At 38.8% G+C, this 25,208-nt stretch overlaps 1 protein-coding gene across 1 annotated transcript in view; it reads right to left on the reverse strand.

The window, feature by feature from the left end:
- Positions 1-9,310: 9,310 nt before the first annotated feature.
- GPATCH2 (G-patch domain containing 2) overlaps positions 9,311-25,208 on the reverse strand; it is a 183,736-nt gene continuing 167,838 nt past the window's right edge. Inside the window, exon 10 of the mRNA XM_054023966.1 lies at positions 9,311-10,215. Coding sequence (XP_053879941.1) covers positions 10,046-10,215 — 170 coding nt within the window. The 3' untranslated portion in view covers positions 9,311-10,045. The remainder of the gene's footprint in view (positions 10,216-25,208) is intronic.

Below are 25,208 nucleotides of genomic sequence, written 5' to 3' on the forward strand. Positions count from 1 at the left end.
GTGATGGTAAAACCACATGAATTGCTCATTTAAAAAAAATGGCCAGCTTTTAAGTTGAGAGTGTCTCTTTAAACTCTATGCCTCATTGTAACCCCCTGTACAATAGGTATGTAATTTCCCTGCCTGACACAGGGGTTGTAAGATTTGTTAGTAATGCACTCTGGGAAAAAGGGGGCCATTTCTAAAGCATTATATATTTTATAACTTCCCAGTCCTTTCACATTTTGTCATCTTAAAATCTGAACAGGATTTAATAGATACTTAATAGAGATACTGCCTGTGTACTTGCCACATTTCATCCTGGAGTGCTGAACGGCAATGGATACAGAACCCTGGAAATGCAGCAACTCAGTGGAGTGGAGGGCAGCAGCCGAGATGATAATCAGCATCTGACCTGCATTTGTACAAAGTGCCAAAGCCTCTTTAAGGTCTAAGCAGAAGAGAATAGAGCTCTGTTTGGAAGTTTTCATCCAAAAGCTTCTGCAGCTCAGTTTATCTTTCTTGGAAGAAGGAAGGGCTGAGCTGATCTGATCCTGTCAGCGTTTTAACTTGACGTTCCAGGAACTCTTAACATTACAGTGCTAACCTTAAGAGGCACCATTAAGCCATCCGCTTCAGCTAAATGTGAAGAATGGATAATAGCAGCACTAGCACTCAACACTCGTTACAAAGGTGGAGGTATCATTTTACCCATATCTCTTTATCCTCATCTCGCAGATATGGAAACCATGGCGCAGAGTGGTGAAGTGATTTGAAGCTCACATAGCAAATCAATGGAAGAGGCAGGAAGAGAATGTGGGTCTCGTGACTTCCAGCCCTGTGTCCTATCCAATGGACCACGTACCAGTCTGTTTTTCACTGCTGGGTGGTTGAAGAATGGGATAGTTGGAGAAACTGTAGGCTGTTTTGGGCTTGGACTGAAACATGCCAATTTTGCCTGGCTATGCTCGCTCTTTCTGTCAAATTGCCTTCACCTCCCCATTACCTTTTGTAGTGCTCTTTGGGACTGGGGAGATCTATACAGCTAAAACCTTAGTAAGTTCTGTCATTTAGTATTGTGTTTCTTCTCTTCATTGCTAAATCCCATGTGGCCTTGTCCTCTCCAGCTTCCCCTTATCTCAACTCCCCTCTAAATGGTGCCAAAGTCATCTCCTTCTCCCATTGTTCCGTCCCACGTCAGCCTCCTTCTTAAAATCCTTCATTTGCTTCCCACGTCTTAACACATCAGATTTAAATTACTACTCGTCTATAAGGTCCTGCATAATTTAACCACTGGTTACATCCTTGACCCTTGTTTCCTCCTGCTCTCCCTCACCTACTCACCATTAATAAGGATGGCAGAGTCTGGCCCTTTGGGAGCAATAAGAGAGAGCTGGACCATCAAGAGATCTCACAGAGTGTGCACCTTAAGATCCATGTTTTATCAAGTAAAATTTCTCCAGTCTGCTTTTCTCCAAAGATATTTTTCAGAAACAATTAAGACCACAAAGATAGTATATACTAAGTGTCACAGAATTTTTCTATGACTTGAAAATTAATTATCAACTTATTTGCATTGTTAAACGTTAATTAGCAATGAATAGTAATTTTTTTCAGCACGGCAATACTTCAATTTCTCATTACAAAATAATTTCAGCTCTATTAATTAGTTCTAACAGTAACTCATGGTAATGGATGACACCTTAAGTGAGCTATTAAATGTACTTTACCACTGATTAGGAGGAAGACAACTAAAAAACCTACTAGGTTTACATAAAGACAGAATATGAAACAATACATTACAGATTTATTGACTTCCATGTAAGCAACCCACCCCTTTTTAATAATAAATAATGAGGGTTAGCAGAATCATATGCTTTGTCACAGCAGTGTATGGTTGGACACAGACTTCACACATGGTTTCAGAGTTTAACAAATGGTCCACTTTTATCATCTTATTCCATAAAAGTGCAATTATTTATAAATAAATAAAATCAAAAGCATTCCCTTCTCTCGACTCAGCACAGAAAAATCCATTGGGGTCCCTTTGTATTTTGCTCTGTAGCCTCATGAGGCCCAGAGATAAACAGGATTCCAGATTAGGACTTGGTCCTGATTGGAGAATTTCAAACAGCCACTTCCCTGTGCAGAGGATTGGACCTTACCCTCTCTGCCATAATAACGTGCCCTTACTCAAATGAACTAGCAGACTTGCAATGATTAGCTTAAAGACACCCCCAACCAAACCACCAGTCAGGTAACAATGAACATCTCCAGTTGTAAGTGGCCCCCCACTCAGGCCAGATGTGTGAATGTTCCAAATCCTGTATACACTTTGTTCTCATTTGTGAGCAGATCTGGCACCTGCTGGCACAATCAGATAAGAAGCACGAGCCCTTAATTTTTGAAGTGCAAACAAATAAATAATTTGTATCAACAAGAAACTAATAATTGATAAAACACCACAGAACCTGCTGCTAAGCCCTTCCCCTACTACTGAGACATTCTGCTTTAAAATTAGGATGCTCTAACATATGACCAATAGCATTCAATATGCCACTGGGTTGAATGTCCGGAGACCACACAACAAGCACAGCTGCTGATGTCACTGTAATGATCCTGAAGAAGTGGAAGCCAAACTGCTATGGGCAAAGCCTCATGAAACTGGTACCTTCTTTGCTAGTGAACAGATCCTCATCAAGTTACGGAGCAGCTTTTTCTCGGGAGATACAGCCTCTCCAGCCTATTTAATGTGTCTTGGAAAGTCTCTGAGTCCAAACTACAGCCCCTTCTGCTCACTGCATGTCCCCCTAACCATTGGGTCTCTGGAGGACTCAGTCTCAGACCAACCCTGAACAGTCTAAAAAAAAAAGTGATAATAAATACTGCACTTCCAAGTTATTGGAACAAATATGCCAGATGTCTGACATCAAAGGCTGCAAGAACTCCATGGTGGTCAGGCAGTCAAGGTCCCCCATCCCCCTGCACCCTCCCTCTAGTAGCTTGCACAACAGAAAACCTTACACAGGTCGGGGAAACTTGCCAGACAGACAAAAAACAGGTGGCATAAAAGATGGGAGAATATTGTAGTTAAGAATATTCCTTTCTGTTCAAGTGCTACTGCAAAACAGCACTATTTCTGGATTTCTCCCCCTGCCAAAGTCTTTCCCCACTGAGGTGGGGTAGGCATTCTTAAACAATTATGTCTGTAGACTAGATTTAAGTGGTGGTAAAGGGTTAATATAAAAGTTCCCTTAAATTGGTATCAATTTAATCAAATACCATCCTGACTGAAAAAATAATAAAAAATTAGATGTACCCATAGATCTAAAAGCTGTGCTTAATACATTTAGAGCTAGGAAATGCACGCACAATGCTTTGACTGGATTTTCCTTCCCCCAATGTAAATGATCACTGGAGAATTTGAGAGCCAGGCTCAAAACTGGCTCAGGGCCACCGTTTATTTGTTGACCTCATCTTTGTCAATAATGAGTAGAAATTGCCTAAATTCAATTTATCACACTTCAATTCATTACTCATAAGGTCACTGACAAATAAAAACATCTATACTAACACATATATTGGAGTGAGTGTAAAGGCACTTTGGCAAAATGTGTTAAAATTGATGTTACTTATTATTGTGTTTGCATGGCTATAAAAAGAAGCATAAAACAAGCGTTGCTTCATTCTCAAAATTGCTTATCTCACTGACTATTATAATATGGGGTAGAGCTAAATGAAAATCTCTCTCATATTACAAAAATGATCTTTCACATAACAGAACTACTTAAATTTAATCCAATCTAACACATCGAGTGCCCTGGGTATAACATATGTCATCTTCAGAAGAGCTGTACTCATAGGGTTCAGTGAAGTTTTAGCTATACTTGTATGGGTATGCTCAACATAGTACGTTGTAGACCTTGTCCAATATTAGCAGAAGTGGATTTAAACCAAAAAAAGTCAGGGCAATGTGCGTACTGAGGATTTGGCACTTAAAGGAGTGTAAGATCTTGGTCAAATATTGCATTCACTTCATAAATGGCAAAACCTTCAGATGCCCTAGTACACGAAGACGTGATACGATTAAAAACATTTAGACAATGCTCATCGAATTAACACACTTTCCCCAAAATGTGCAGACAAGCGCTATGTGGATACTTCCTTCCCAACTATACTAATTCTCTAAATGTGAATGCACAGCTAAAGAATAATTACATCTTACAATACACAATTCTACAAAGAAGATAACCAAGATTCAATAGGTGTCTGTTATAAACTAACTGGAATCTTGAGGACTTTACAAAATATCTTCAGAGTGGCTGGAATCAAGGCTTCAAATCAGAGCTTGCTTTACTCCAGGCCTAATTGAAAAATGTTAGTCTTGCTATTTCAAAGAATATCCATGCATCATTGAAACTGGTAACTGTTTTATATGATAGCATGTTGAAAACATGTTATATGCAGGATTGGGGAGGAGGGGGAAGAAATAAATCACAGCTCACTGAAACAGAAAGCAATCCTCATTCGAGTTGCAATAGTGAATCAGATTACTATTGGGCAGTAGTGACAATACCAGACGCTTGAGAGGAAGATGTAGAAAGTTGTATATTGGATAAGTATAGAATAACCTGTCCCAGAGGGGAAGTTTCTTCAAGGCAGTTAATGACTGGTTTATGCCCTGAAGCATGAAGGCTTTTTTATTTACCCTATAACACTCTGGATATTCTTTATTTACATGTCAATCCTGCTGAACCCTGGGCCTCCATATCCTGTTGCAGAGTTTCATAGGATTATCACATGCTATGTGAAAAATATTTCCTTTTTTCACTTTTAATTTTGTTGCATTTTAACTTCATTCCTAACCACTGGGCTATGAGGTATTCTTGATAGGTCTCTCTCAATCTCTCCTGTTGAAGCTGTTCCACTGTGTATAAAATTCTTGATTAGTCATTGGACCAGAGAGAGAGAGAGAAAAAATAAATGAGAATGAGTCTGTAGCCTGGTGTTTAGGACATTACTTGGGAATAGGGACACCTGGGTTCCAGTCTCTGCTCCAATGACTATTGAATTATTTATACAAAGTGGAACAACTTCCAAAGAAGAGACTGAGAAAAATCTGTCCCAGAATACCCTCAGCTCATTGGTTAGGGAACACTTCTGAGGAGGTGGAAACTAAAGTTCAAATACCTGCTCTACATCAAGCAGAGGGAGGAATCAAATTGGGGTCTCATATCTTGGTGAGTGTCCTAACCTCAGCGCTAAAGGTTATAAGGATAGCAGCTAATCCTCTGGCCGTTTTCCGAATCTAGTATTTTAAAAATGCCAGAAAACGAAACATTTTGGGTCGAACTACATTTTTTGTTCAATCCAAAATGGACTTTTTTTTTTTAAATAATTCCCAGACATCCGTTTGTTTGATGTTAACAATGTTTGATGGTAACATTTTTGCAATTTTTTAAAATCAGCTTTATAGTTGGCGTGTGGAAATTGGGCATGGAAATAGTTCTCAATGAGCTCTTTTGAGCTGACATGCACAGTACATTTTTGTATCAGTCCTTCACTAAGTTCATAAATATCTATTGTGCCTGGTTAACTTAGCTATGCAATGGAAAATGCAGTGGCAGGGCAGGATTTTGACACTGTCCTTTGGGACCCTGTAAGGTGCGAAAATATTAGAGAGGTCTCCATGCTTTAGACTGAGGAGGGAACCTTTGTCTAATGTGCCTTGAGGGATCGACAAACCAAAAGTGAAAGATTGATATTAAAATATAGGCCATCTGAGTTCACAGTTGAATCTGTAGTTAACTATCTCCTCTTCTGAATTGCACTCAAGGAAGGCTCTGCATTAAAAAGAAAGTATGTAGTGCTGACAAAATTATCAAAATAAATACTTTGGAGAGAAGGAAACATATATTTAAAAAAGTGTAAATCAATAGACTGAACCATTATGACAATGAAAATGGGGTGAGTATCTGAACTGGGGCATTTCCTGACTTTTGGGTGTTTGTGCAACCTTGACACTGGTTTAATGTAGTTATTTCTATAGATAATTTACACATAATTAGCTAAGTAACTGTTCCTGCTGGGGAATACAAAAATAGGAAGGGGGCATTAGTAAAGTTTCACAAGCCTTGTAATAACAATTCTAGCTAATATTTATTTGTTAAAGATATTAGCAGCCTTAACTACATGTTTCAGAAAGATGTCATTCTTCCACTCATCTTAGCAATAACGCTGCTGTCAAAAAAGCAGTACACAACATACAAAAAACATGAAGAATGAAGTCTGTTTTATTTTATTACATCTTCCTTATGTTAAAGCAATGCATTCTATACAGATTGTTTAGCCATTTGCTGTCAATTCAACTGGCCCATTACAGACCATAATTACAGAAAAGCCAAAATTCAGGGACAAAGTTGTTACATATTAGCGTGTTAACAATGCTTTTCCTACTTCAACAAATATTTATTTAAAAGAAAGATGCTGCCATCAGTTGCTCATCTGTTTTAGTAAAGGTTAATGGCCCAATTCACAAAACATTGAGGTATATTGATAGATGACTCAAAACTCAATGTAGGTTACTCTAAATGTATGTTTCTCTTTTATTAGACCTTCAATGTAGGCAGAAAATTTTGGGCTACTAATTAATCGAGCACCTAAATGGAAAGATATGAGAGAGTGTCCAACATCTATTAATATGTGAAACGGAAAATTAATTTCAATGTTATATCTAGTAGCAGATCGTGTATCAAAATACTTGTGTATGTATTTTAAAATAATCTGAGGCATCACTGTAGTAGGTATTGTTATAAGCTAGTAATGGAAAAACCTAACAAGCAAATTTTAAAACATATTTTGAAATAGTGCCATGTTTTATCACAATCCCAAAGCCATGTGTCTCCAAAAAATGGCCTTTTTAAAGAACACACTAGCTCTAACCTACACAATCACATTGTTAGAACAACCGTTAGCACTGTAAAGAGGCCTAGGAAAACAGAATTGAAAATGGGGGAATGAGGTAGGGAGAGAATTGTACAGCAATATCAAGAAAAATATCACCACATTATATTTTAACAAATCATTTCCCTCTACCTGGCGCCCAGTTTGCTCTGGGATTTGTAGGAAATTCCAGTTGCAAAACAAACAAGGCCTATTTATATCTAAATAAAATCAGTTTGAATACCCTTGATATCTAATAATTTCTTTTGAACAAACTGATTGATTTAAAATTAGAAACCAACATGTTTTCATACTTGAGCTCTGATTTTTTACATCTTCATCAAGCTAAGTAATTCCTCCACTAAGGGAGTTTACCAGGTTGATTGCATCCATGCACATGGGGGAAATGGGGAGCAGAGTGGAAACTAGCAAGCTTTTATCCTAATATTTGTCCATGCAGTTTTTTCTTTTTAAATTCTCCATTAAAACAGCAAATATTTTCAAATACTCTTGAAGCTGCAGACTGATATTTCTTGAATTTCTGCAGTTACTGTAGATTGCCTGGAAATACTAGAAACAAATGTTATTTGTGCCACAGTTACAATTACCAAATGATAATACACAGGCTTCGAAATCAGTCATGATGGAGTTATAATGGGGGGAGGAAGTTCATTAATACAGCACAATAATACGAGCCTACAGCTTTTACTAACATTGCCATGTGACTTCTTATTAATTCACAAGTAGTCTACAAGTTTAAGAAGTTATTGACTGCTCCATATAATACTCACAAACATGTCTTTGGAATTCAACAGCACTTCATAGCCCTTTGCAGTATCAAGCGTGTAGGAGAATTCCACATCAGTTAAAATATAGCGATCTATCTGTACATATATATAACTGCCATGTGTGTATATTAAACGGCGGTTATACATGTGGAATCTACTGATAGGTGCAGAATTCAAAATTCTTTGCTTTTCACAATTACATGGCCACAAAATTCTTTGGTCACAGAATCTGTTTAATGAGCTTAGCTGTACCGTTCAAGTCTGAAATGGAAAAGCCACACTACAGTGTGGCCTAGAAAGTTCCATAGAAACAAATATTCTTGCTGATTAAATACTGAAGTCCAAAAAAAATGTTGCTTTCTCCCCCTTCCCCCCCCCCCCAAAAAAAAATCACATACACAGATAAGGCATTTAAAACCACAAGTAAAGGGTTCTCTTCCAATTGAGTGAACTTGTACATTTGATCAGCATCAAGGATGACATCAGACACTAACCAGTTACTCTACACTAGGTCAATAGTAAGCAGACTGTAAAAAGGGACAAAAAACAGATAATACTAGCACTTCGAAAGTGAGAACACTGCTTTTCAATTAATGTGTTGCTTGCTCTTGAAACTACTTTCCTAGTATTGTGTTTGCTGGAAAATGGATGAGGTTGTGAGAGGAAAAGAACCTTCTTCCTGATGATAAATTTAGAATTAAATCTTGGCCCCATTGAAGTCAGTGGAAATGTTGACACTGACTTCAGTGGGGCCAAGTTTTCACCCTTAGTCAATCTGAATGATGGCTCTTCTTCAATTGTATTATGCCTCCCTAATGTGAAATTTGCTTTACGGCACCAGCATCCTGGCAGCTTGATTGGCTGGTGTTTGATGAAATTATTGGTGCTGATATTGGATACTGATTAAAATGCTTAATGATCCCCCCTTGACTTTAAATTGCTCACACAAGATTTTAAAGATGCTACCAGAGTATTTCCCTCTCTTCTTACCTGCTTCACTTTGTCTTTTCTCTGCTTCTTCCATGATGCTTCAAAGTTTGTGGTAGGATGCCAATATCATGACCACAAAAAACATTGAATGTTAGCCACCCCTTGCTGTAACCTACCAGTCAATTCAAAATATACCAAAACCCAAAGTTTAAGAACCAATGCAAGGGTCACATTTAAAATACACTCATTTTTGATGTGGAGAGTCAAGGGAACACTAGTATAAAAAATAACCAGAATTCCAAGCTGAGGGTGAACACTAAAGTTTTAAAAATATTTACTTAAAAATATTTTACAAGATGTAAAAACAATTATAAAAGCGTTCGAATTAGGGCTTACACACAGGTAAGCATGATGCTTTACAAAATAATGGGATTACATTCCTATGATGACAAAGTTACCATCAGTTATACTCGCCTTATGCAAAATTGCATACCATGTCGCCATTTGGGGGCACCTAATGTATGTCGACATGGAAAAGCAGAGATCATGTTAACCCAGGGGTCGGCAACGTTGGCACGTGGCTTGCCAGGGTAAGCACCCTGGCGGGCCGGGCCAGTTTTATTTACTTGCTGACGCGGCAGGTTCGGCCGATCGCGGCCCCCACTGGCCATGGTTCGCTGTCCTGGGCCAGTGGGGGTTGCGAGAAGCGGCGCGGGTGAGCGATGTACTGGTTTGGCCCCATTGGCCCGGGACGGCGAACCGCGGCCAGTGGGGGCCGCGATCGGCCGAACCTGCTGCGTCAGCAGGTAAATAAAACTGGCTCGGCCCGCCAGGGTGCTTGCCCTGGCGAGCTGCGTGCCAATGTTGCTGACACCTGTGTTAACCTATCCTCATCTATAGCCAACTTCTAGAAATATCTAGTTTGGAAATTTTTGCCTGTAAAGGAAGGAAAAATGAACCAACATAGCAGCTTTCTGAGGTTTAATTTTCCTTGATAACAAATCCTCTCAGAACACTTCAGATGAGAAAATGGTGCCAAAAAATGTTTGCCCAAGTGCTGAAATCTGCTGTGTGAGAAGCTTTTCAGGAAAAATAAACGCATTGCATTTTGAATCATATACCTAACAAACTTTGTTTTAAGATCACAGAAAATAAAAAAAATACAATTGTTTTTACATTTTAGCACCATTACAGAGTTAGGATTCAAACACCTCTTTTGTCACTGTGACTACCTTGCATCTTGAAAGCCAGAGTAGTCAACATGAAACATTTAGGCTTCAGAACTCCATAAGTGAACAACAACTGGATTTGCTGATGACAAAATACAATATCAGACTTTAGCTTTTTTCCCTTTAAATTAAGGTTAGTCTTCCTGATTTCTGTACAGCAGTTGGAGTGCTTCTCTGTCAGCTAAATCCAAGTCCGAGTCCCTTTGGTCTCTGGATGGCTCTGACTGGTTCTGACATCCCTTTGCCATCTGGTCCCAGGCCTGTGCCAGGAGTCCAGCCCATACTTTGAAGCATTCTGTTTCCAATGTTGTTTTCTGGGATTGGTTGGGCATTTTCACCTACAAAACCTGAGATTAAAAGAAACATACAGCATTAATCAGCACTGCGTGTGGAAAAGAGCAAGATAATCTCCTTTAAAGCCTTAACCCTTCTTATTCTCCTAATTCATCTAATAGGTTGCTAGAACAGGCTGTCTTTGCATATGTTAACCTCATGGCTGTATGTTAATTCTACATATATGGTCTATAGTTTCACTTTTTCTTTTTTTTAAGAATAGCTCAACTTTTAAGCATTACACATTTATTTTTGCTGCAGATCTTTTAAGCACAAGAACACGCTGGATGTCAGACTTAGAGAAAACTCAAAACCTGAATAAATTTATCAATGCATGGAGGACTATTTGACTATCGAGTTAGGTATAGATATCAAACATGGGCCTAAGAAACATCATACCTTATCTTTCCACCCTCATTGATAGAATAAATGCTGTTCATTCAACTGGAATATGCTGAGATGTTTAATAAAACAACCAATCATTTATGATTGAATTCTCACAACAGCAACAAAAGCAGAGCAGACAACTGACATAATATTCTTCAGAGACAAGGTGGGTGAGGTGATATCTTTTCTTAGACCAACTTCTGGAATAACAGAAGGTGGTCCAATAAAAGATATTACCTCATCCACCTCATCTCTCTAATATCCTGGGAGCAACATGGCTATGGCAACACTGCATATAATATTCTCCAGTCCATTTGTATCCTATTCCAATAATTTGTTTTATTAAAGATTACAGAAAGATTTAAAATGCAAATATAAACACTGGGAAGTACAATATGAATTTTCATTGAAGAATTTTCCCTTTAAACAAAACGGTACCAACTTTCTATATATGCATTGCTTTTCCATTTCAGTAAGAGCTTCTGTAAGATAATATATTGCAGTCATTTTGATAAATCATCAGTCTAAACTTCCCCTAAATAAAATATAATACGGTAACATTCCAACTCTTAAATGTCACTAAACAAAACATTTTTACCATCACAAAACATATCTGTGAATGTGGCCAAAGGTTGACTTACCATTAATCAGAAATAAAAGGAGATTCTGATCTTGGTTACATAGGTGTAATAGTCAGTTGACATCAATGAATTTATTCTGGATTTACACCAGCATAACTTAAAAGAGAATCTGTCCCACTGTCTGTAAAATACTCTGAACATGAAAATCACTGTATGAGATTGGTAGGTTTATCCTATATGATCTCAATTTATCCTTTTAAAAAAGAAAAAGGATATTTTATGTCATTGAGCATGAGGAATCCCTGATTAATGCCTAATTGTGTGCTACTGTGCGATGTAACTGAGAAGTGGCCTCTTGTACAGTTTTATGTATCTCAGACTTGAAAACATTATTTTAAAATAAAGTTGTTTGATATGTTTATGAGTAATATCTTTTATACAGAACGAGTGTCCATACTTTTATCATTTGCTGGTACTCCCTCAGTACCACTATCTGCTTGATATCCTGTTAGAGGAAAAGCAATACACATACTAGGAAACAGAATGCCAATAGTAAAGGGGCTAACCCCAACAGATTTACTTTTCTTGTGAATGTAGAAAACAGAAGTATTTGTAGTAGCAAAGGAAAATGAAAAGTGAAAGGCATTTAAATCTAATGCCTTTTCTCTCCCATTAACTAAACTCCTCTATTACAGAGTTTTGGAGCTGATGCACTGGTAAGCTTTCCTGCATGCACTGTCTTGGATAAGTGCCTACTCCTGATATAAATGCAGGTAGCATGAATTATGAAATGGGGGAGGAAGTAAGGTGTACAACATCCTGCCCTGCAGGAGGAAAAAAAGTTGAAACGTCTTAATTGTCTACACTGAAGGTGAGCTGTTCAGGGAGCTGGGTTTTTGTTTAATCTGCTCTGAATGAATTTCCAAAGCTTGCCAGACTTGGGGCATTGGCCATTGGGGTAGGGACAATGTTTTTTCCCCTCTGTATTTGTACAGCATGTAGCACAATAGACTCCTGGTCCATGACTCAGGCTCCTAGATTCTACTACCAATAAATAAGTTAGTTTCCCACCCATTCATACTAGCTTCCCCCTTTTTTAATTTTTTTTAGAACTGTAGTAACAACTGTAGGGAGAGCACAGTTATGTGTTTTTAGGGTAGGTCTACACTTACCTCCGGGTCCGGCGGTAAGCAATTGATCTTCTGGGATCAATTTATCACGTCTTGTCTAGATCCTGGAAGTGCTTGCCGTCAACGCCGGTACTCCAGCTCGGCGAGTGGAGTACACGGCATCGACGGGGGGGCCTGCCTGCCGCGTCTGGACCCACGGTAAGTTCGAACTAAGGTACTTTGAATTTAGCTACGTTATTAACGTAGCTGAATTTGCGTACCTTAGTTCGAAACGGGGGGTTAGTGTGGACCAGGGCTTAGAGGGACTAAAAAGTTTTAAACTAATCATTTACCTCTGATGAGCAATTGGTTCATTATAACATTAACTTTACTAAGGAGTGTTAAAACAAAAGTTGAACAAATATTGTGAAGATCCTCAATATACAACTCTAAAAAGCTACACTGAAACAGAGTACACAGGCAGTAGTCAAACTGAAAATGAGAGATGCATATTCAAACCTTCATGATATATCTTACTTGTGATTACTGTGGCAACAAATTTACAGTACTCAAGCATTATCTACTGTGGTCAGATGAAAGCTAGACAGCCACTATTCCAGTCCCCAAGTCAAAGAAAAAGGAAAGAGTGTTGAGAGAAAGCTAACTTTAATATTGGTTTGAAGCAGTACTTAATGTTAGGTGATAAAGGCTCTGAAGTCAGTAGGCGCCAGGCTGTGAGAGGGTGCTCTTGAACTGACCAGCACAAAATTCAATAACAAAATCTTCCTTTCTTTTCAGGCCTCCCATAGACAAGAGAGTTTTCCTACAGACAAGTCCCTGACAATGACTGAGCATACATAGCGCAGGCTGTGGACCTTTTTAGCTCTTGCTTCTAGCACAGAAAATGGGGGAAAAAAATTCGATGTCCAAACTAAATGACGGGTAAACACCCTTACTAAAACTACAGAAGTATCCATTAACCCACTTTTTTGGGGTCCTAATGTCTTAAAAGTTGATTCCTGAGTTTGCATAGCAGTGCCAGAAACACACTCCGGAGTGTAAACTATAGAGAACAGCCCAAAACAGAGTAAACAACGTTGCAGGTTCACTAGAGTCCATTTAAAAAGCATAGTTAACTTTATATAAACTATGTATCTTGCTATATAAAATCCAATTCCTCACACAATAAGAACAGAAAGAGGCTATACAGATGAACAATTTGTACCCCGAAACATGCTATTTAATAAACTCATGCTTCTATTTTTGATTTTTTCCTGTAACAGAATGCATTTCCTCTTTCTGTGACTGACAGCATAATTGGAATATGTTTTGTTTTAAAGACACTTAAGTACTTTTAAAATATACAATATAATTACTTTTTCCACTCCATTGTACATGATTTTCTATTAGAACTCTAAAAAACCTCAAACCCTCTGAATACAGCCAACAAAAAGGCTTATTTTTTTGTTTTGTTTTTGTGCACACAAACACACCATGTATGTCCAACAATATTTCTGGGTTTTGCTTGAGGTCTGTGCAACACCAAAAAAATTAAAGCACAGTTGTAAACAACTAATTTACTTTTCTGTTTTTATTTTCTTAGCAAGCGTGCAGGCGGGTTGTATTTTATTTCAAAAAGATGTGCTATCAACAGTCCATTATCCCTTAGTTTAATCAGTTTTGAAGCCTAACTCTTACAATGTCTTTATAAAAAGTGAATCAAATTATATTTATTTTATCCTGCACATTTTGAGTCTCTCCACTTTCTATAATAAGACAGTTACTGGTAATTTTATTCATTGTAGTCCTTTTCCTCCATTCTATGACCAATCAGCACTCAGAAATACCATTCTCATTGCTTATGGTTGAATATGAATAGAGTAGAGAATAGAGTATGACAAATACCATGCTACATTGTTTGTTACTTTTTTTTTTAAATTTTGCTATGGGCTTTTATTCTCTAATTAAGAGCAGTTATTGTCCTTGCAATATACATCTTAAAGCTCAGCTTCTAACTCATGCCAATGGCACTTCTTGGACTGGCCAACAGGGGCTTTCGGAGAGTGGTAAAAACATATTGCCCCTAAAAAGGGTTGCACTACCTCCAGGACATGTTCAGTCTTGACCCAGCCTTGAGCAAGAACAAGAACAACCCGCTGCTGCCACCTCACGGAAAAGCAGCTATGCAAAATGTGACATGTAAAAGGCAGCGGCAGGGGGTAGGGGGGAGGGAAAGAGGCAGTGATTATGAGGAACTGAAATCAGCACTCTATATTAATAATTTGCAGGAATTTCACTTGCAGACCCTTCTGCCTTATAGAGACTACAAAATTTGATAGAAACCATAATAATTTGGTTCCTGATTTGCCAGATGAGTGGGCAGCTCACTGAAGTGGTTGCCATGACATAAGTGAGGGGAAAGAACTGAAGGAACAGTAACTTGGATGGCAAGACTGTGCTGTCAAATTCCTATACCTATACTGAGCAACAGCCACAGCCCAAAAATACAAACCAGTGTGTGTGTGTGTGTATATATATATATATATATTTTATACACACATACACACATACACACACACACACACAGAGCCTCTGGAGCCCACCTCCATTATACATGTGCATGCTTAATATGAAATCCATAAATGTAAATATGAAACATGCTTAAAGGCAAAAATATTTGTGTATTTTAAAAAAGTTTGGGGGAATAACAAAAACTTCCAATAAAATTTTTATTGTGAAATGATATTTATGATGGCATTAAAGGTACATTTCTATGAAATGCATCTTTCTAGAGGTGACCCCGGCAATTACAGGCCGGTAAGCCTGACTACAGTACCGGACAAACTGGTTGAAACTATAGTAAAGAACAAAATAATCAGACACATAGATGAACATAATTTGTTGGGGAATAGTCAACATGGCTTTTGTTAAGGGAAATCATGCCTCATCAATCTACTAGAATTGTTTGAGGGGGGTAAACAAGCATGTGGACAAGGGAATCCAGTGTATTTAGACAAGGTCCCTCACCAAAGGCTTTTAAGCAAAGTAAGCAGTCATGGTATAAGAGGGAAGCTTTCTCTCATGGACTGGTAATTGGTTAAAAGATAGGAAATAAATGGTCAGTTTTCAGAATGGAGAGACATAAATAGTGATGTCACCCAGAGGTCTATACTGGGCCTGGTCCTATTCAACATATTCATAAATGATCTGGAAAAAGGGGTAAACAGTGAGGTGGCAAAATTTGCAGATGAGACAAAACTACTCTAGATAGTTAAGTCCCAGGCAGACTGCGAAGAGCTACAAAAGGATCTCTCAAAACTTGGGGACTGGGTAGGGTTACCATAATCCAGCAAGCAAAAAAGAGGATGGGAGGAGCCCCGCCCCTGTCCTGCCCTAGCCCCGCCCCATCCTGCCCTAGCCCCGCCCCTCCCACTCCCCCCCCTCAGAACCCCCAACCCTCCCCCCACTCCTTGTCCCCTGACTGCCCCCTCCTGGGACCCCTTCCCCTAACTGCCCCCCAGGACTCCACCCCCTACCTAAGCCTCCCTGCCTCTTGTCCCCTGACTGCCCCCTCCTGAGACCCTCCCCCCATCCTAACTGGCCCCCTAGGACTCTACCCCTACCTGTACCCTGATTGCCCCAACCTTTATCCACACCCCCACCCCCAGACAGACCCCTGGGACTCCCACACCCCATCCAACCACTCCGCCCCCCGACCCATCTAAACCCCTCTGCTCCCTATCCCCTGACTGCTCCGATCCCTCTCCCCACTCCTGCCCCCTGACAGCCCCCCCCGAACTCCCAACCCCCCCCTTGTCCCCTGACTGCCCCCTCCTGGGACCCCTGCTCCTAACTGCCCTCCAGAACCCCCCCCCAAGCCTCCCTGTTCCTTGTCCCCTAACTGCCACCTCCTAAGACCCCCCCCAAATGCCCCCCAGGATCCTACCCCCTACCTGTACCCTGACTGCCCAAAACCTTATCCACACCCCCACCCCCAGAAAGCCCCCCCCGAACTCCCCACCCCCACCTTGACTGCCCCCTCCAAAACCTCCCTGCCCCTTCTCCTACCCCCTGGCCCCCTTGTTGTTGGCCTTTCTTCGCCTAATGTCTGGTGAACTTGCTCAGGAACTGCCTGAGCTGCTGGGCAGCAGCGGGGAAGGAGCTCCAAACTGCCGGAGCCGATCTGCGATGCAGGGAGGGAGGGAGGGAGGAGGAGGAGCCCTCTCTGGCTGAGTGTCAGAGCCCCATGTAAGTGACACCGTCCGGCCGGCAGCACTGTAAGCCGCGCGTGCTCTGCATGGGGGGGAAGTCCGGACATTTACAAATTCCCCCCGGACGCTATTTTTAGCTTAAAAAGCCGGACATGTCTGGGGGAATCCGGACGAATGGTAACCCTAGGACTGGGCAACAAAATGGCAGATGAAATTCAGTGTTGATAAATGCAAAGTAATGCACATTGGAAAACATAATCCCAACTATACATATAAAATGATAAGGTGTAAATTAACTGTTACCACTCAAGAAAGAGATCTTAGAGTCACTGTGGATACTTCTCTGAAAACATCCACTCAATGTGCAGCGGCAGTCAAAAAAGCCAAAAGAATGTTGGGAATCATTAAGAAAGTGATAGATAATAAGACAGAAAATATCATATTGCCTCTATATAAATCCATGGTTCTCCCACATCTTGAATACTGCATGCAGATGTGGTCGCCCCATCTCAAAAAAGATATATTGTACTTGGAAAAGGTTCAGAAAAGGGCAACAAAAATGATTAGGGGTATGGAACAGCTGGGGAGAGATTAATTAGACTGGGACTTTTCAGCTTGGAAAAGAGACGACTAAGAGGGGATAAAAACATAAGAATGGCCATACTGGATCAGACTAAAGGTCCATCCAGCCCAGTATCCTGTCTACTGACAGTGACCAATTCCAGGTGTCTCAGAGGGAGTGAACCTAACAGGTAATGATCAAATGATCTCTCTCCTGCCATCCATCACCACCCTCTGACAAACAGACACTAGGGACACCATTCCTTTCCCATCCCATCCCATAATAGCCATTAACGGACTTAACCTCCATGAATTTATCTAGTTCTCTTTTAAACCCTGTTATAGTCCTGGCTTTCACAACCTCCCCAGGCAAGGAGTTCCACAGGTTGATTGTGCACTGTGTGAAGAAGAACTTCCTTTTATTTGTTTTAAACCTGCTGCCCATTAATTTCATTTGGTAAACCCTAGTTCTTATATTATGGGAACAAGTAAATAACTTTTCCTTATTCACTTTCTCCACACCACTCATGATTTTATATATCTCTATCATATCCCCCCTTAGTCTCCTCTTTTGCAAGCTGAAAAGTCCTAGCCTCTTTAATCTCTCCTCATATGGGACCCGTTCCAAATCCCTAATCATTTTAGTTGCCCTTTTCTGAACCTTTTCTAATGCCAGTATATCTTATTTTGAGATGAGGAGACCACATCTGTACGCAGTATTCAAGATGTGGGCGTACCATGGATTTATATAAGGGCAATAAGATATTCTCCGTCTTATTCTCTATCCCTTTTTTAATGATTCCTAACATCCTGTTTGCTTTTTTGACTGGCGTTGCATACTGAGTGGACGTCTTCAGAGAACTATCCACGATGACTCCAAGATCTCTTTTCTGATTAGTTGTAGCTAAATTAGCCCCCATCATATTGTATGTATAGTTGGGGTTATTTTTTCCAATGTGCATTACTTTACATTTAACCACATTAAATTTCATTTTTCCATTTTGTTGCCCAATCAGTTAGTTTTGTGAGATCTTTTAAGTTCTTCACAGTCTGCTTTGGTCTTAACTATCTTGAGCAGTTTAGTATCATCTGCAAACTTTCTCCAGATCATTTATGAATAAGTTGAATAGGATTGGTCCTAGGACTGACCCTTGGGGAACACCACTAGTTACCCCTCTCCATTCTGAAAATTTATCATTTATTTCTACCCTTTGTTCCCTGTCTTTTAACCAGTTCTCAATGCATGAAAGGATCTTCCATCTTATCACATGACAACTTATGTCATATGATATATGATAGATATGATCGAGGTCTATAAAATCATGACTGGTGTGGAGAAAGTAAATAAGGAACTGTTATTTACTCTTTCTCATAACACAAGAACTAGGGGCCACCAAATTAAATTAATAGGCAGCAGGTTTAAAACAAACAAAAGGAAGTTTTTTTCCCCCACACACAACACAGTTAACCTGTGGAACTCCTTGCCAGAGGATGTTGCGAAGGCCAAGACTATAATAGGATTCAAAAAAGAACTAGAATAATTCATGGAGCACAGGTCCATCAATGACTATTATTCAGGATGGGCAGGGATGATGTCCCTAGCCTCTGTTTGCCAGAAGCTAGGAATGGGCGACGGGATGGATCACTTGATGATTACCTGTTCTGTTCATTCCCTCTGGGGAACCTTGCATTGGCTACTGTTGGAAGACAGGATACTGGGCTAGATGGACCTCTGGTCTGACCCAGTATGGCCATTCAAAGTTTGTTAGGTATATGATTCAAATTTAAGGCATGTAATTTTTCTTAACAGCTGTTGAAACAGGTACATCCTGGTTAAACAGTGCACTAGCATTCAATGCCATACCCTTGATTTTACAGTGATTGCCATGAATTAATTTAATTCCATCTGTAAGCTAAAAATCAGATCAGAGGTCTAATGCTGCTGCAGGCTCCACATCTGTTTAATCATTTTTGGACACAACAGCTTGCAAAAGTTCAGGATTTAAATTTGCTTAATATTTAAGAAATAATGTTTTACTAGTGTGTGAATCTCAGCAGGAAACAAACAAGTCACTACTCAGTTTTGAACTATAGGGCAAACTGCAAATATATTTTCCCTTAACTGTAAAATACCTCTTTTTTAGAACATAACAGCTTACCATCTAGGCTTATATTTGTTATAGATCAAAAACAGGAAGGTTACCCAATGTACTACTATTGTGACTTTCAATATTTAAAAAGGGTGGAAAGCTATAATATTTTTGTTATTGCTAATGGGGCAAAATCAGATTTCAGTTTATTGACTAAACTGACATCACTTAAATTATTTTGGATTTACACTGGTGTAACTAAAATCAGAATCCAGTTCAGCATCTTCAATAAACTTTAGGAAAGCAACACAAAGGTCTTTTTCAGGCATAAGAATAAAGGAAGGTGGATTTGTGCAATTTCAACTTTGACCAAACTATTTTTTTTTTAAATGCTAAGGATAATTTCTCAGAAAATGATACTGCATTGAAATCTAGTCCTGGACTCTTATCTTTCTTTTATAAGATTAAAGATTTGTGAGTGGAACAACTATGCCTCAGCAGAGCATTCCACAACTATTATTTCTTCTTCTTGCGCTCCTGGCAGCCCTAAATCCTTTAAATCCTTTCCTAGAAGGATCTCCTTTTGCTTGGGCAATTTTTGCAATACATGGCCTGCTAACCCTTACCTCCTACCCTGGATCTCACTTATGTCTGTTACAGCAGAGTCAGTCTTTTTACTGCAAATCTTCCAAGGAGCATTGTGGATGGTAATTCACTAGCGTAATTGGCTCAAGAGATGAAAATCTTGTATCTGACTCTCTTACCCACTAATCTATCCAGCTGACTGCAAGCCTAATTGGCAGCTTGTTTAGTAATTTGGCTCCTAAAGTGTTGTATTGATGTTGGATAAACAGCCAATGGAAGGAGAGGTGATACATGCTGCTTCACTTTAAAATTTAGTGCACTCCCCCCCCCCCATTTTCAGAAGACATTTAATACTCCATCTTTTTGTTGTTTTTATTTTCTGTTTCCACACCATCTAGCTGAATACAGGGATGTAAAACAGTAGGTTTTGATCCTGATGCAAGATGCCATTCTATCAGAAACATTGTTAAAATCATAAACTCTTAGATTTCATCCTCTTTAAAGAGGATTCTTGAACAAAAGTGAAAATCAGGATTGCTGCCCAGGTGTGTGTGTGTGTTTTTTTTTAAAACTGTATTGGAAAATTTGTGTAGCATCAACAGCAGCTTCACAACTGGCAGACATATTGCGACTTTTTAAATTGCTGTGATGTTCAAATATTTATAACTTATCTGTCTGATTTACACATCTAGTTGCTACAAGTGACTATTTCAAGCACAAGTGACGCAACTGTGAAGATGTCACATTATTCAGCTAAACATTTTGGGCCAAATTTCCAAACACGGGTGAGCTATGTTGTGCTCACAAAATCTGCACCCACTCTGAAACCTCATGCTGCATGAACACAAACCCTACACTGATGACAACACAAAACCTGAACTGGCTTCTGGTTATGAGACACCACAGTTCCTTTGGAGCTGCACTATCAGGAACTCCCTCCAAGGAAACCCACTGAACCAAGAACAGACCTTGGCTTATTTTCTTTTCTGACTAAGCTCTACCAGGCCAGAAGTTGGAAAGTATGTGTCCTGCTCACCACAGCCCATTCAGTCCTTTCTACCCATACCAGACATAATTGTGTTGCATCCTTTTGCAGGTGCTGAAGGTTGGGTGGGAAGAGAAGGCACAATAGAGGTGGAAAAGTCCCTCTTACTCACAAAGAAAGAGCTGTTTGCCAAAGACTGCCTTTGCACACGGATCTAAGTGAAATGATGCAGCATATTATTTACTTCACATTTTTGATAACACTGCAAATATCACTCTACTGTGTCTCTGAAGCAGATCTTCCAGTGTAAAATCTCTCAAAGCAGATAAAAAGAAAACTTGAAAACCTGGCAAAGTTGTTACTCTCTGATAAATGTTCAGCGACTTATGTGAAGTGAACTGTGGTTTCTGCCCAGGTCCTAGAGGACAGGATTTACATCACAAAAGTCACCCACAAAATTGGCAGCCTTGTGTAATCTCAGCAGAAACACTAGGGACTGAATCAACATGGGGACTAACAACCTCACCCTTAGAACTGATCCATTCAGCACAAGGTTAAAACAGACTACCACAATAGTGTGAGGAAGCTTTCACTTTTACTGCCCATACTTGACTCATTCTGTGAATGGGAGATTTCAGTTAAACTAGTACTTTTCATAAGCATTAATTCATCAAAACAAAACTAGAAAACAAATACAAATGTTGTTAACTACTTGCACTAAGGAAAAACAAATTACAGGTAAACTACCTTCTCAGGCATTGGTACCTCCAACCAGTGTACCACTAGAGGCTATATTAATGATGTAGGAAACAATGCTATACAGAGGGAGGGCAAAGAGGAATTAAGATAAAAGAAGAAGAATACTGCTAAGCCTTTGGGCTAAGATAAAGTAAAGATGAAGGAAGTTGGGGGGATCTCTACCAAAATGAAATTCTGTGGAGGATCTCTTGGGGTATGTCTACCCTGCAGTTGAGTGCTGTGATGCAGCACGTGTAGTGTACCTGAGCTAGCTTTGAGATCACAGCTAGCTCAAGTAACAGCAGCAGTGTAGCTGTGGCAGCAGGGGTAGTGGCATGAGCTAGCTACTCCTGTATGTACCCAGGATCCTGGAAAGAGTTGTACTCAGGAGGCTAGCCTGTGTTATTGCCATGGATACATGGCTATTGTTCCTTAAGCTAGCTTTGATCTAGCTAGCTTGAGTATGCGGACATGAGCTGCAATCATACCTCTTGATTGCAGTATAGACATATCCGCAGTTACTCCATACCATCTGAAGATGATAGACAACATGTCACAGGTTTTCAATCCTTCCTTGCCATGGATCTCCCTTCCATAATTAAATCATAGGAGAAATTACATGTCAATTCCTCTTAAATATGCAATTTGTCACTTAAATATGAAAACTTAATGCTGACCAAAGTTCTCTCTAGTGGTAATAAAGAGGTCAGAAAGCAAATCTAGGTATTTCTTAAGTGTGTGCTCCACAGATGTACACTTCTTTCAGGTTTGTAAACATCAAAATCCTGGCGCTTTATGCTGCAAAGTGAAAGCAAGATTCTCCACCCTGAAATCAAGTCAGTGGGTGTCTGTTTAGACACTACTACTACCTCCTGAAGAAAGAAAACTCTGAACATGTTTGTATTAGGAGCCTGATCAATCTCTCTCTTACGTTTTTATATTATGGAAATGTTTTCTGATATGTTAAAAGGTTTTTTAATTTTTATTGATGTAAAGTTATAGAAAATGTTATACATTGAATTGCACAAAACAAAACTACATCAGTAAGATTATTTCCTTCAAAATTAAATTACAATGGTAACTATATTTAAATGGACGAACATGAAGACAGCTATGCTCTCTCATCCCTAGAAAGGGTCCTTCTAAAATCACAGTTAAGGCACAAGGCAGACCAGGATTGGGAAGCTTCCATTACTGGTTCAAGTGCTATACTTGTCCTGTTTGCAGACAAAGGTCTTCTGTCTCTAGCACTGTCCACCTAGGAACTTCAACAAGTCGAACAAAAACTTCAAAAAAACAAAAACAAAAAACAAACCTTTGCCCATACTACCACGCAGTATTACTTAGATATCAATTCTAAGCTGAATGGAACACATTCTAAATTTCTCACATAGAAGCAATGGGGAATTTGAATAACAATTCATACCCAGTGTTTTGAAAATTTACCCATAGTTTATCTAGTTAAGCCCAAGTCTGCCATTTATCTGTAACTATCCCAGAAAGTTGACCTTCACCACAAGCTTAGCCTGGGCAACCTCTGTTACAAAGGTGTAATCACAATCTTTTTCATATAATCATTTTGGCACTGCAGATATTCAGGTCTTATTTTTAATCATTGATACATTAAGCACCAGCAAAATAGTTTGCTTAGATACTCTACTGGCAATTTTTAAAAAATGAATGAAAACATTTAGCCTTTTGATTACCTTGTTAAAGTGAGTCATGACAGCATTATAACTGTGCTTGGTATGGCCGCTATAATTAAGAATCTGTCAGGTTTTTCTTTAAAACACATTTTTTTAAAGTGAGGTTTATAACTCAGTCATTTCAAATTGTATCATCTTGAAGTGTGACATGCAAACCATCAGCCCAGAAAAAGACATTAAAATTAAAATTTGCTTTTACAAAAAGTGATCAATATTTGTTAAGATGCATGGGATAATGTTCTGTGTGATGCCTTTTATATTTCCCTATACATTCTATGTTTTAGTCATTTGTGCTCTATCATTTTATGATAATTTGAAGAACAAAATCTGAAGAAAGCCATTTGTTTGTTTCTGAAAACCATTTACTGGAGTATGCACAAAACTTTTTTTAATTTTACTTTGCACTAGTGTTCTATAGTCTGTAAATTATGTTAATAGAAATCCACTAATGTCAAACAGAATTTGTGCACAAGGAATAGTGTGTTTCTCTGAGGTTTAGAGGTTCTAAAGGGATAAGAAAAAAAACCCAACAGGATCAAAGGTATATAGGAAATATGATGGAGACCATAGAGTCACTTGGGGAGCTCAGAGAGAGGGAGGTACACAGAAGATGAAAGATAATCAGAACACAAGAGAGAGAACTTGAGTAAAAAATGTCTATTCAGTTTACGAGTATAAACTTTTAGAATTGTTCCTTAGCAACTACAAAACGGATTAGAAATTTTTAAATGGACAATCTTTAAACTTTCAGTGAATATTTCAAGTGCATACATTTCAAGGACATTTCAAGGACACACTACTTGCTAATACCATCCTTTATTTTATTACGTTTTGTTGGTTGTTAATTACTTTTACTAATACTGAACATGGTTTTGGTAGAGTAATTTTCTCTGACAGATAAATTAAATAACTGAATATACAGGAAAAAGTTTGTATAAAAATAATGTACCTTGAGGGCATTGTGTCACTGCAATGAGACGTGTGAGGGTGTCATACTGACTAGCACGACTACTCAGGTAGTTGGAACAAGCACGAAGTCATGCAGAATGACATGCACCCAAGTTTCACTGCTTAAACTGCGTTTGTAGTTTGAAACCTATTGCTTAAAAAGGTATCAATTTCTATAGAAGAAGCTGGATGGGAAAAAAAATTTGTTGCCTATGATGTACAATGTGCTGCAATCATTCTTTGAGTCTTAAGAAATAGAAGTCACATGTAAAAAGTATGCAATATTTGCAATCACCCTTGTTTTAGTTGGTAAACTAATTAGCTAAGTTCATGCAGTATTAAAAGAGGAGGCTTTATCAAACAAGCCAAAACAGAAAATGTATTTATAGCAAAAAATGCAAAATAGGACTTTACTGTTTTTGCTGTCAGCTGTCTAAAAATTCCCTTCCCACCCATATCTACTAGTATTCCTCTTATTTTGTTCACTGCTTTTCAACACAGCTTTACCTCACTTTTACAGATGACATTTTTCAAACTATAAAACTGCTGTTAAAACTTTCTTGCTTCAACAGTTTCTCATTGCTGTAAGAATAAGTTTACATCCTTTGTTACTAATATACACAAACCTATTGGTATGTGACTTTGACTCAAGGCTGAGAACAGGCTATAAATTTAGAAATCAATATCTAACTCTATCAATATTCATTTTACTTTTTCTTTCAATATAAAATACAAAGGTGAAAGAGCAGTAAATAAGCTAGAGTACTGAAATAAATTGGGTGTTCTTGTCACAATTAATAAATGTTTACCCAATAACACTGCTAGCTACAATAGTCTACAGCCTTGTAAAATGTCTGAGAGTATGTACTGGAGCAGGTGCTAACCCGACTGTTCACAAAAATACACACAACATATTTCCATAGTTAATTAGCAATCACCGGTAATTCTCCTTGGTACTATTTATCCTAAATATATAAAATATACTGTGCATATTGCTATGGAAATGAATTTATCCAAGCAATTTTCTTCTGGAAACACAGATTGGGATTATGGAACTAAACTGTTTGCTCACCTAGCTGGATGACATACTACAAATTAGTAAAGCA

This window comes from Malaclemys terrapin, chromosome 3, assembly GCF_027887155.1.
Source record: "Malaclemys terrapin pileata isolate rMalTer1 chromosome 3, rMalTer1.hap1, whole genome shotgun sequence".
NCBI lineage: Eukaryota > Metazoa > Chordata > Testudines > Emydidae > Malaclemys > Malaclemys terrapin.